General features: G+C 40.4%; 1 protein-coding gene across 1 annotated transcript in view; it reads right to left on the bottom strand.

The window, feature by feature from the left end:
- Window positions 1-4,518, bottom strand: part of LOC139766325 (uncharacterized) — a 127,476-nt gene extending 122,958 nt beyond the window's left edge. The window contains exon 1 of the mRNA XM_071694820.1: window positions 3,773-4,518. Coding sequence (XP_071550921.1) covers window positions 3,773-4,070 — 298 coding nt within the window. The 5' untranslated portion in view covers window positions 4,071-4,518. The remainder of the gene's footprint in view (window positions 1-3,772) is intronic.
- Between the last annotated feature and the right edge of the window lie 9,456 nt (window positions 4,519-13,974).

Below are 13,974 nucleotides of genomic sequence, written 5' to 3'. Positions count from 1 at the left end.
TGCGAACAGGTGTGTTTGGGCGTGGCACTGGCAGGTGTATGGGGGAGTAATGCAGACAAATGCCTGTTGGAGTAATAGTGCGGACAAATGCATGCGTGGGCGTGGTGTAGACAGAACTGTATTTGCTTGGTGTGTGTTGACACGAGCGTGCAGCAGGCTAGAGTGTAACTGTGGATATACTGTGATGAAGGAGTTGCTAGAGGTTGTGTGCGTTGCGGACGTGAGGGTTGGCAGAGGGCGGCACGGACGTTGAGGGGCGGTAGCGGGCGGCTCGGAGAAGGGAGAGAGAGAGAGAGAGAAGGGCGGCAACAGGAGTAGTGAAACACGGCCCATCAGGTCCCAAGGCTTGGAAACTCCCGGCCGCCCGCTGTTTAGTCAGTCTGGCCTACCGCCTCGTCTGTCTGTCTGTCTGTCTTCACATCATACTGTCTAGATTTTCCCTCTGGACAAACGTAAACATGTGACCAACGCTGGCATGGCGCGAGCGAACTTACCTTTTCCCCTTCAATATTTTCTACCAGCGTTTCTTTATAATTTGAAAAATGTAACGATTGTTTTTCATCAAAATTTAATTTCCGAGGTATAAGCTACGGATTAGCAAAATGGAAAATCCTGCGGATTAACTCTCCAATATAGATATGAACGGTAACGGAGTGAGAGATATTAAAACAAAAATATTTATTCGTTTAGTTGTTCAGGGGTTGATCTTCCTCGCTCTCAAGGACCCGACACGCACCTCACTCGTCAGGCGGGATATTTATTCATTTATTTAGTTATTTATTTATGTATTGTAAGCATTAGTTTTGTTTTTAGAATGCTGTAGGTTTTTGTCACAGGTCGTGTCCTTCGCGAGTTTATCACTGGATATTTTGATAGATACTTTCCCATCCATTTAGTGTTATTTACGTCTGGTAAATGTTGGTGGTGAGATGTGGCGGAGTTAATGGTGGTTGTCCGCGGCCACCCGCTCACTTCATCCATGCAACTCACACACAACGCTGTGTGGCTTGAGTGTCTCTATTGCCTCACCTACACACCCATTGTCCTCGCTTCCCTGGTCCCCCGTCGTGTGGCACTACGTGCTGTGTATGTATGAGGGAGGCCCGTTCTCCGACCGCGTATCGTGAGGCAAGGCTGTGAGGGAAGTCTGTGAGGTTATAAGCGGCCCCTGTCCAGCGCCCGACACGTCTGGGTGGGTCATGAAGACTCGCCGATAGCGTCGACCTAACCACATCGTAAAGAGCAGATTTTAGTGTGACAGTGACATACTTGTGCCATAATTATTGAAGGTTAAATGATGTTGTAGGTGTAGTAAGGAATAATATATATATATATATATATATATATATATATATATATATATATATATATATATATATATATATATATATATATTTCTGTGTGACAATGAGTTATCGTTTCCGTTTGACAGACTACGTGAGAGCTCGGTTTGGGCGGTGTTTGTGTGCAGGACCGATACTTCAGGTGGTATCCCCTGGACCAATTAAGGCTCGATACAACATTGTGATATCTTCAGAAAAATTACCTACCCCGACGTTGTGATGTCTTAAGAAGAGTAGCACAGATTCTGTACAACGTTGTGATCTTTCGAGGAGTAGACTATGTGCAAGTTGTGATATCTTTAGAAAAATAGCCTAGTGTACATTATATATTCATGTACAACATTGTGATATCATTTTTGTGATACCTTTAAGAAGAGTAACTTGTAGAAAAGTAGACCACTTGAACATTGTGATATCTTAAGAAGACTACCCAGTTATATCTAGCACTACGGCTACACATGGGTATCCTGCAGACCTGGCGACACTTAAAATCAGTCCACACCCGATGAAACGCTGCCTTCGTGCACGATAGGCCGCTGCAGCTGTCTGTCCCCATTCCCTTCACGCACACATAACATTATTAGATGTCCTTTATGATATGTTACTTTTTTGAAAGTTGCTTTCTCGACACGTATGTAGGTAGATAGACTATTGAGTATCAGCCACTGTCTTTTCTGGATATGTATAATGCTGGGCTACAACGCGTTCAAAATTTTGACGGATTCCAGCCAGTCTTTGGAAAACATAGTATGCCTGGGAACATACTTGAACGAATTATCTTTGATGATAATTACTTTGATTATGGATCTTAATTCATATATTTACTTCCTGGTTGTAATGAAGAGATTAATTGACATTTATGTTAAAAGCTTCATCCGTGATCCTGGCGACCATTTAAGATTTACTTTTGTTTTGGACACGTACTATTTAGTGTACTACTAATTTTTTTTTATAAGCATATCATTTTTTTGTAAGGGAACTGATAATCGTACTTTCCTGCACGGGAACTTTCCTTAGCGACTTTTCTTTTTCTGCAGTGTCAAGCGTATTTGCACTATGGTTTGAGAGTATGTGCTAGATATTAAAGATGTGTTCCACATATTCCACTTGGAGTGTCATTAAATGTATTTATGTGTTTCTTTTCACTGTATATATAGTGGAGTTTTTTTAGGGGGGTTTGGTTAAGGTTTACGATCAAGACAAGTTTCCGAAGTATATCAAATGGGAAACGGCGATCAAGTATGATATATATATATATATATATATATATATATATATATATATATATATATATATATATATATATATACGGTAGACAGATGGGTAGAAAGATGAAAGAACTGTATATTTCAGGATAGCTTGTTTGTTTTTCTTGTCTCTGTCAGTAGCTTCCAGACTCTAGTATAATTCATTACATGTAAGATATAGTTTAGATTCCGGAGGTTTTATGCACGCAGCCATATATTGACCGAAACATTTAAGTTGGCTTCGCTTACGTTAGATCTTACGTGTGTATTTAAGATCCGAGTTAAAGACGCAGTTGTCTTTCTTCTGAAGAAAACGCCATAAGCAAACGGTTTCCATCAGCGTATCAGTAGCGTAAGAGACTTTATTTGAATAGCAGTGGGGGCAGAATACAAATTGCGTCTCATTTTCTGGTGTTGAAGATTAAATGACATACAAGACGTGGTTAGTGGCACGGTGTTCGGCGATGAACTGCAGACGATGAGCGACTTGAATCCGCGCCTGCCGTGGATAGCGACGGAGAACCGTGCTAACGGTAATTACTGCTTGTGGCAGGTCGCCGTGCAACCTGTGTTGCAGCCTTAATGTATGTCGCAAGTATTTACATAATAAACACCCAAGAGAAAGAACAGATGTGAATATATATATTATATACTGACTGATGATGGCCGAGTCTCGTCCCTTTATCCATCACATAATTCTCAAAATTTAATTATTCCGTATTACATATATTTAACATGAAACTGTCACGATTTTATACGATTGGATGGTGACCATTTTGACCATGATTTTAGCCTTCAAATGAAGAGTCTTTATTATAGTGATGATAAGATGATGTATCGAGGTAGACAGGTGATATTTTATACTCATTATGATGTACTTATGAAAAACAGGACCATGGGTACATGACCGATAATTAGTGGACGCAATTTTCCCTTGATATACAACATTTGGTGAGAATTCTTAGGTGTGTTTTGGCTTTATTTTGGCGGGTTTTAAAATGTGTGTACGTAATGTGGAAGCTGAAAAATGTTTATAGTTGATCACTCGAACTTGTAACTTGTTCGTGGATGGTGGTGAGCGGGTTTGGGTGGAACAAGCAGGTGGGCAGGTGTGATGGAACTTTATGGGTGATTATGGATGGGGGAGATGTGTTTTTAGGGAGGTAAGGTTATAAGACTTACTTTGAAGGTTGACGGGCGTGACTGAGGCGGGAAACATAGCGCGGTGGTCCTGAGGGCGTCCCATCACGCCGCACTGCTGCGATCCAACGCCCACACCTACGCCCACGCCCGTGTTGTAGCCCCTGACGCCAGCGCCCGTGTAGCGGTAGGCGGAGGGCATCTGGGAACAGGAGGTGAGGTCGCCGTAGGTATATGGGGCGTGTGTGGCGTCCATTGAGCCTCCCAGCGTGCCTCCTAGGCTGCAGGAGGAGGCTTCGAAGCCCGCCGCCGCCGCCTGGTTGAGGTAGGCGTAGTCCATGTTGCCGGAGACCTACTGCACCGTCAACAGCACTACCCAGCCTCCACAACCACCCACAACAAGCAACCACGCTGACAATCCTCAGGTGAGATTGTAGTCGACCGTCCTAATTGTGTTATTAATGCAACTCCTCAAGTCACTGGCCTAATTGGATCAGCGAGCCTATCAAATTATTACAGATGATATCAAATTATTACTGATGATATTAGTGCCGGTCTCTTAGTGCCGTGTGCTCACCACCACGCGGAGAAATCAAATGATAAGCTTAATTCAATAATCACACGCACTTGTACCCGCGCGATCGGCAACCCAGAAGGCCTGGCCATTGTTGTGGGCGGGGCGGACCCAGCAGCGCGCGCTTCCATTGGCCGCCGCCGGTCATGTGATCAATACTGGGCGGAAATATCGGTCAAAAGGAGAGTTTCTGTTGGCCAAAAGTAAGCTAAAGGAGGAGCCTTTAGGCAAAAGAGGCGTGTTCAAGTTTGGAGACAATGTGGTCTCGACAGGACTTCGAAAGGGGGTTGCAACACGCACCGAAAATTCACCCCTAATATCTTTTTCTAACCCAGCTGACAAGTTTTGCAGACCTTTTAACTGACTAAACCCTTCAACCACTTATGACATTGGGGTATGTGAGGGACAGTCACGAGTGTGTAAGAGGAGAGGAAGACTGTGGCGCGAGAAAGTCGTGTGTGTGTGTGTGTGGGCAGCGTGGAACAGGAGGGCGCTGGAGTGGGTCTCACAGAGGACTGCCCTTGTGTCTCGCGCCTTACCTACACCCACCACCACCACCCGCCCACCGCACCCCACACACACACACACACACACACACACACCCATATGTATAGCACCGACTTTGATTGGAAGAGTTATATTCAATCTACAAGGAATACGATTACTTGTTAATGGGGCGGTGTCAGCGGGTGACCTTGACTTAGTGAACCGTTTGCGCCAGACTCCAGCATCACTGAGGAGCTAGCGTAAGAATGTTTGGGTCATAACTCTCTTAAAGCCGCACAGGAACTCTCGCAGCGCTCAGTGTAAAGGATGGCGTCATGTGCACACAGATTGATGGCCTATTGTAGGAGGTAGAATTTAGGTACACGCGGCTTGGACGCGCGTCCTGAACACGTGCATAGGACCGCCGCCTTCCTTACCACGTGGCTTGCTTCACCACAGTCCAAGCTTATTAGGCTTTCCGACACGTGCCTACCTTTTTATCTCTCCCCACGTGCATATCTTACCTCTCCCCAACAGCGCTTTCTTACTCTCTTCCCCTTTCCCTACCACGTGCTGGTTAACCCTTCCAGAACACATGCCTACATCCCTGGCCTCAAAAAATATATCTAACGTATTACATTTCATATCCGCTATTGATTCACAGGTCGGAAAAGTTTCTCTTTCTGTATATATATATATATATATATATATATATATTGCAGAATATTTCAATACACTTTTTGAATTGTATACTTTTTTATTTTGTAGTGTTTGCGTATTCATATATGTATTTGTTTCACGTGTTAATATGTTTTTGTGGATTGAAAAAAAAAGAGGGAAAGCGAACGATGTAAAGATTAGTAGAGGGGAATATTGTAGTCATATACCGCCTGAAGCTCATGGTGTGATCACACATGATATATATATATATATATATATATATATATATATATATATATATATATATATATATATATATATATATATATATATCGCATGAAATTGTAATTGATTTTTTCTAAGACACGCTCTACACACTTTCATTGAAGAAGAAAATGATTACGGAATGTTGGTGAACCCAGAGCAAGAGTTCAGAGCTCAAATCTGAAAGTTTAGAAAAAAAAAAAAGATAATTACGAGTAGGAGCGAGTTCATCAGTTTGACCCGTACCCTGAGGTAGCCGGCTTGAGAGCAAATTTGCAACAAGATGCTCGAGTCTCGCCTCGCTCTCTTAGTGTTGTGATTCTGTAGAGGACAAACGGTAATAATCTATTTTACTTTTTTCTAACATTCTTTTATTTTCCGGGCTCGGCGGATATGATAGCCGATGCAAACAATGACCTGCTTCTGTAACAAATATATATATATATATATATATATATATATATATATATATATATATATATATATCCCTGGGGATAGGGGAGAAAGAATACTTCCCACGTATTGCCTGCGTGTCGTACAAGGCGACTAAAAGGAGAGGGAGCGGAGGACAGGAAATCCTCCCCTCTCTTTTTTTTTTTTTTTAATTTTCCAAAAGAAGGAACAGAGAAGGGGGCCAGGTGAGGGTATTCCTTCAAAGGCCCAGTCCTCTGTTCTTAACGCTACCTCGCTAACGCGGGAAATGGCGAATAGTTTAAAAGAAAAAGAAAAAAGAATATATATATATATATATATATATATATATATATATATATATATATATACCTCTTCATCAGACAAAATGACATCGAAACGTGATTTTCTAATGCCCAAGTTATGACAGCAGATAACTTGAGGGATATTTCTCAGTGACTGTATCCCTGTAGACAACCAATGAAGGATATTTTTTTTTTTTTTGTGATTTTTTCCCCACAGATGCCCTCGTGGCCTCGTTACTAACAGAGGAGTGTGGGTGGTGACGATTGTGTTCTGTTTGTGGAGGCTTGCTTTTAGTAAGTGGCCGCCGACGGAAACGTTCGTTGGTTGGGTAAAAAATATTTTTAGCGCGTGTCGGATGTAGCGAGTGTGCAACATGCGGGTTCCATTGTAGGGAAATGTTGACTGATTTATGAACAAATATTAGTAAATGCCTGGCTTTTATGCTTTGATCCATTGTAGTGAGTGTTTGTCTTCCAGTTTATGTATGCATATCATGTCAGTACCCGGATCTAGTTTTGCTCTCTCTCTCTCTCTCTCTCTCTCTCTCTCTCTCTCTCTCTCTCTCTCTCTCTCTCTCTCTCTCTCTCTCTCTCTCTCTCTCGCTATATATATATATATATATATATATATATATATATATATATATATATATATATATATATATATATATATATATACATACATACATATATATATATATATATATATATATATATATATATATATATATATATATATATATATATATATATATATATATGGTTTGATCGAGTAAGTAATGTAAGGGTGAGAGAGATGTGTGGAAATAAAAAGAGTGTGGTTGAGAGAGCAGAGGAGGGTGTTTTGAAGTGGTTTTGGTCACATGGAGAGAATGAGTGGGGAAAGATTGACCAAGAGGATATATCTGTCAGAGGTGGAGGGAAACGAGGAGAGGTGGGAGACCAAATTTTAGGTGGGAGGATGGAGTGAAAAAGATTTTGAGTGGTCAGGGCCTGAACATGCAGGAGGGTGAAAGGTATGCAAGGAATAGAGTGAATTGGAACGATGTGGTATACCGGGGTCCACGTGCTGTCAATGGATTGAACCAGGGCATGTGAAGCGTCTGGGGTAAACCATGCAAAGTGTGTGGGGCCTGGATGTGGAAAGGGAGCTGTGGTTTCGGTGCATTATTACATGACAGCTAGAGACTGAGTGTGAACGAATGGGGCCTTTGGTGTTTTTCCTAGCGCTACCTCGCACACATGAAGGGGAGGGGGTTGTTATTCCATGTGTGGCGAGGTGGCGATGGGAACAAATAGAGGCAGACAGTATGAATTATGTACATGTGTATATATGTATATGTCTGTGTGTGTATATATATGTGTACATTGAGATGTATAGGTATGTATATTGTGCGTGTGTGGACATGTATGTATATACATGTGTATGTGGGCGGGTTGGGCCATTCTTTCGTCTGTTTCCTTGCGCTACCTCGCAAACGCGGGAGACAGCGACAAAGCAAAATAAATAAAATAAATAATATATATATATATATATATATATATATATATATATATATATATATATAAATGTATATAGCCTAGTCAAAAAAGATTTAGATCTAGAAAAGTAGTGCCCTAGAAAGAACTAGAGCTGCCGCCGCTGTTGGATCCCTTTCCGTTGGCGGCAGAATCACACTCATCCCCGAAGAATTCTCGCACCCCATGACGCTGGTACTAAGGACAGTATTCTGACTTTCCTGATCCATATTGGAAAGAGAATTACAACAGAAAGAAAGGGTTAGAATAGCGTTCCAGAGGGTTAGGAAAGTGTATGATGCGTAGAGCGAAAAGATATCAAGTCTAGCCCAATATTCTAAGCTGGGTGGATTAAGATCCGGTTCATACGGTCGAAGCAAACACTATATTGTTTGTGGTAGGCAGAGCTTTAACCTGTGAGTTACACAGGTGACCACAACTAATGTGGCAATGTCGTAGGTGCCTCCCTGGCTGTGAACGGCTGCCTCCCAGCGAAGCCCTGGGAGGCAGACCTGCTGCCTCCCCTCTCTGTATAGGCCTGCCTGGTACCCCGAGGGTATCGCGCCATCGAACGGTCCAACTGGGCGTCAGAGACGTTCCGAGATAAAGTGTGAACATCACAGGTCTCGAAGTCACTAAACGATCCTATTTCTGAAAAGTTTCGAAGGAAACGGTACAGGGCTGAGCTCTTTTAACTCCTACTTGATGATGCGCACGATTGGCGTGTGCGCATCCCAGTGTGAGTGGCCTCCCCCGACGGTACTCGAGTAGAGGGGCAGACGTTTGGCACCAGACTGGAGGCGGAGTAAGATCGCTCAGTTATTATGGGTCATTCCATCGTCAATGTGATAAATGAGTCGGTAGATGTGGCCAGCATTAACAGTAACAAAGTCATACAGAAATGATGAAAGTTAATGAAAATGTCGTTGGACTACGAGCTTTATATTTAATTACGGTTATGGTAAGAATCAGGTAGTGACGTAAGTACCAGGTTGGTAGATTTTATTCTTGTGAATCAGTAGGGATAGGAGGCTTCAAACCCCCTTTTTTTGAATGTTTATTGACTGATAAACAACTTTTTTCTTCAGTAGAAAATTATTCATTGTGCAGACCCTTAAATAAGTCAGCATTTACATATAAATTGCACTGAATGCTATTAATACGATATTTTACACTCATAAAACGAATTTTGTTTTAGCGAGCTACTGTATAATGCCTATGCAGTTCATCACCTTAGTCCTGAAATTGCTTCCTGTGGTTGAGACGATAATTCACCCATCTATATTTTTTTTCTCCGAGATACCTAGGAAAGATATGTAACGGAAGACCTAATGGTCTTTGCCGACGTTATCTACTGGAGGACAGTGCACGAGAAAGACAGATTGCTGAAGACCTGATGGTCTGTGACGAGGTTATATGCAGGAGGACAGTAATGGTATCCTAAGTTCTTAATCCATATAGAAAGAGGCGAGAAGCGAGATGGCAAAGCGAGAACGAGATATGGGGAAGCCAGGTAACAGACCAGATGGTCTGTGACGAGTTTATCTGCTGGTGGACAGTAATAGCATCCTTGGCAACTAAATTTTAATAGATGGAAACACGATAGCAAAGCATAAGGTTTGAATAGATCCGAGAGGTGCGCGGTAGGCTATAGATTGACTGAGGGTATGGTCTAATCAATGAATAGACGAGCTCATAGATAGACGGACATACAGATAAAAGCATAGATTGGCGGATATGTATATGGCTAGATTATCTAGATTGCTAGAGGGATGAACACCGTATGTACATAATGCACATACTTTATGTATAAATGATGTTATGAGGATTGTATTATTTCGTGTATCGTTAAAACATGCTAGAAATGAACGTGAATATACTGTTATACTATTTCTAATGTGATTGTTCAATCTTCATTGGGAAGTTCAGGTTGACCCTTATCTGTTTCTCTCCCATAAAGGCTAAATTTCATCGTAGTTTCTCTCAATATCGTGTTTTCATGGATGATAATGTTATTGTATAGGTACCTGTATGTACGTGGACCTCTACGTTTGTGAGACGTGGTTTGGTGAGTTGGTAGACTATGTGGGCCATGGTTGTATAACTCCCTAGAACGTCTTCGTTAATTAACGTATTGATGATAAGTCCCTCGACCGTCTTGGTGAAGCGAAAGTTGTAAGTCCTTATGTGGTTGTGAAACTTGTTATGAATAAGCAGGTTTTCTGTTTTTGAAATAAGTTGTTATCACGATTATGTTTGCGACTACTTTGTCGTAAGTTCATCTTTTGCTGTGATCTGTTGATATAAATTTGCGTTACTCTTTTTCCTAAAGTGGGTACAGAGTATTTGAGGGTTTCTTGTTTAATAACCGTGAGTTGTAAGTCTTTAGAATTGTTGTGAAACTTGAACTGTGTGACCGTAGGCTGGGTAAAATGTGTGCTATGGTGTCCGTGGACTGAAAATAAAAATGCGTTTTGTGTTATTTACGTTATTTATTGTAATTTTAGTTTATTGATATTTTTTGAGAATGTAGATATGTCATTTCTACTGTATGCCTGTTAGATGTATTTCTCTTTGTATAGAACTGTACGATATTCCACTCTTCAGTATTTTCTGCTCATGGTCATTAAAATATTCAATAAAATGTTAACCTAACCTTGCAGTTCGGAAGGCTAAAAGAATTTCCAGGAATGACATAGTTTATGCCCTTTAGAAATATAAGTCCGTTTATATATATATATATATATATATATATATATATATATATATATATATATATATATATATATATCAAAGGTAGACTATACTAAACTATTTTATGATGCCTACGCGAGGGTGACCTCGCCAGGGATGGAGTTCCATCATCAGCTTGCTGTGACCAAGTTAATAATCACTAATGTCGTGGTAATGTCGACGGTAAGAGCGTTTTTTTATGAAAAAAAAATTGTAATTTGACACTGCCTGAAATTCCAGCTGATTTTTCCATGTGATCACTACCAGCATTTTCTCTTCCTTTTTTAACTGTTTGCTTTCCAAAGCATTGTATTGTATGTTTATAAAGGTGTATCTGATTCATCTGGTATATATGAAGCCCAGGGGTGCAACCATTTACACCTCCCTCACCATTATTAAGATAATGATCCAATATTTTGTCTTTTATAAACGACATCTGTTGCAGTGGAAAGGCATGAAATCTCCCTGCAAAGAATGAGTTTGTCTACGATAGTGTTTTCATAGCCATCAGTTTCTGGGAATACGCCTGCATTAAATTGCTTCATGGTGACCAAAATGGTACGTACAAGAAGAATGCTCCATTGAAGGCAATTTTGGGTCAAAAGTAAAAAGTAGAAGATAAAGAATGAAGAAATTAACCATGAGCTCTGCAAAGATGTCTGACACCTGTCACTCCGGCAGACGGAAAGTAAACATTGCGACTTGTACCTAGTGTAGCTCCCCTTTTTTTTATTTGTTTATTCTAAAGCCATAAGGATCCTTGCATATTTGTTTTCGTCCCTGTCTCACGTTAGGAGAATCCTGGTATTGCCAGTGATGAAACATGAACAATTCATTTGACTGCTTCTTATCAAGCCACTGTTTCAATCTGACCGTGTAGGTGTGTGTGTTTTCTGTCGCGCTGCTTGACAGGATTTCTAATAACTCAAACCTCTGAAGCTTCCTTTTGAATAGTTACTCTTATACTTCATTTCTTAACAGCTAAATTGCATTTTATCTGTAAATCATTTCATCTTGTTCGATAGTATTGGTAGTCTTTATATTTAATGTGCTTGTATGTTTCGTTGCATACGCTGTTTTTCGCTTAGGCAACTCACTTGAATCTTCAAAGGGATACTTTATTACTCACCAGAAACATTTTGTCAGTTTACGGTAGTATGAGAGGTTTCGCAGATTATCTATCAGTCAGTGAATGTTCTCCATGACTTTCCGGGATATTAAGAGATGTGGAAAGGGCGATAGGTAAGAAGAATGTTGTGGTAAAAAGCCTGGAGCAGCCAAGAACATCCCCTTTGTATTGCAGTTGGGGCATAAGAAATGTCACAACAGGAGCACAGCTTGACTCAAGTACTTGAGAGGTAGGCGAACCAGAAATAAATCAATAACCAGTACAGTGTTTGATGTACTTGACAGTATTTTGTCCATAATTTAGATATCAATATTTTTTTCAGGGAAATCCCAGATTCAGAATTTTGGCATTATCTGGCTGCTGATAAATTTTCAACTTTTTTGGCCTCTGCTCATGTCAGATGAGAAAAATGTAACCATTTTCCTTGCCAGACTTAATATTTTGCTTGTCTTTAAGCTCTTGGTTGCATTGAATTCACTAAGAATATTAGCAGCTTCCCAAAAAGACACTTATTCCATTCATAGTCAATTTTAGCTTAGAAAATTTCTGATTTTGGCATTCATCATGCTAGGGGTGATTGTAATGAAATTGCTTCATTTTCGAAGTAATTATTCACCAAAAGGCAGGATACTACCAGGTGTTCATTTTTAATAAGCTTAGCAATAGCATTAAATCCCTTTTTCTTTGACCTTGTTATTAACCCAGGTGCCACACCTCAGGGTTGTCACCTAAATCTGCTTTTACTGCAGCTCCCCTAGTAGTAAAGACACTGTGCTGTCATTTGATATACAGGAAATACCTTAGGTACGCATTAGAGATTTACATGTTCTAGGTCTGTGTGTTGGTGATATTTTTCATTTGCACCTGCCTACTCACTGCAACATAATATATAGGAATTCTGAGGCTTAACTGCACCAGGACCAGATGAGTTTGAAGGCTTTACTTTTCAATTGTAGTAATAACAAGGCAGTCTTTTCTAGGATTCTGCAGATTAAGGAATTGCCCTGAATTTTTTTTTAGAGGCAAAGAAAATCCCTCTTTATTTCTTAAAGAAGTTTAGCATATGATGCAGAGTTACAGACTGTAGCCTGATGAAAAAAGAATGTATGTCTGGCTGTCTGTTTTACATATGCGTTTGTTTTGTATGTTATATCTGTCTACATAATAAACATTATTCTCATAAGAATTGATAACAGGACCTAATTACTTGAACTTGCTTATGATATGTACATATCACTCTCACTTATTTCACAAGATTTTGAGTAGCATTATTTTCTTTTCAGTGTCTCCAGTGATAAAGTTGTCAGCATATGAGGCATTCAGGACAGGTTGAAAGTATTCACTGTTTCCCAGCATAACCTTCAGGACAGGTAGGTGGTACTCTCCTCTGTTCCCCTGCATGTTAGGTCTTCAGGGGACGTAAGTTTTACTTTCCTTCACTCCCCTGCATCTGAGGCCTTTGGGACAAATGCTTTGCTGATGTCTTTTACCACCAATACTTTGTGGGAGTGGGGTTATGATTGGTTGGAGTCTTCTGTGATGTATTATTTGAGGTCTGTATGTGGTGTGGCATTGGAGTGATTGGGTCTAATGCCATGTTGTGTAGGTGAGAGTGGGTTATTTTGCTTGACTATTTTATGGATTAGTTTTTAGAGTTTGGAAACTAAAGGCATGTGATACAGGGGAGTAAAATTAGCAGCAGTTAGGTTGGTTGGAGGGTTTTATGCTTTATTTTCAAACAAACTTTATATAAAAAGGAAATGGAATAACCATGTTGCCAAAATCTGTCAACAGGTGGCAGCATCTTACCTTGTTCAGTTGGTGTTAAATAATTTCTAGAATACTTCTCAGGTACAGTGTTTTATGAGTGAAATATATTCATTTCTCTAAAATGCATTTTAGTAACTCAGTGATTTTTATTCATGCACTCTGGTGGCTCCACTTGCACATTAGGGCAACAACTGTTCCCAGCCTATGTAAATGACTTCAAAGAGTGATTGGGATATACCCGGATACGTTTGAAGACGATGCCAAAATTATGAAAAGTTAGATGGTTACAGGAGTATACAAACCTCCAAAGAGACGTATATCGGCTGGCTTTGGTCATACACATAGGTAGAGAAGTTTGACCTAGCTAATTGTAAGGTGATGAAGATGGGGCAGA

Source organism: Panulirus ornatus, chromosome 57 (genome assembly GCF_036320965.1).
Source record: "Panulirus ornatus isolate Po-2019 chromosome 57, ASM3632096v1, whole genome shotgun sequence".
NCBI lineage: Eukaryota > Metazoa > Arthropoda > Malacostraca > Decapoda > Palinuridae > Panulirus > Panulirus ornatus.
The sequence above is the reverse complement of the archived record's forward strand: the minus strand, read 5'-3'. Positions and strand labels throughout refer to the sequence as shown.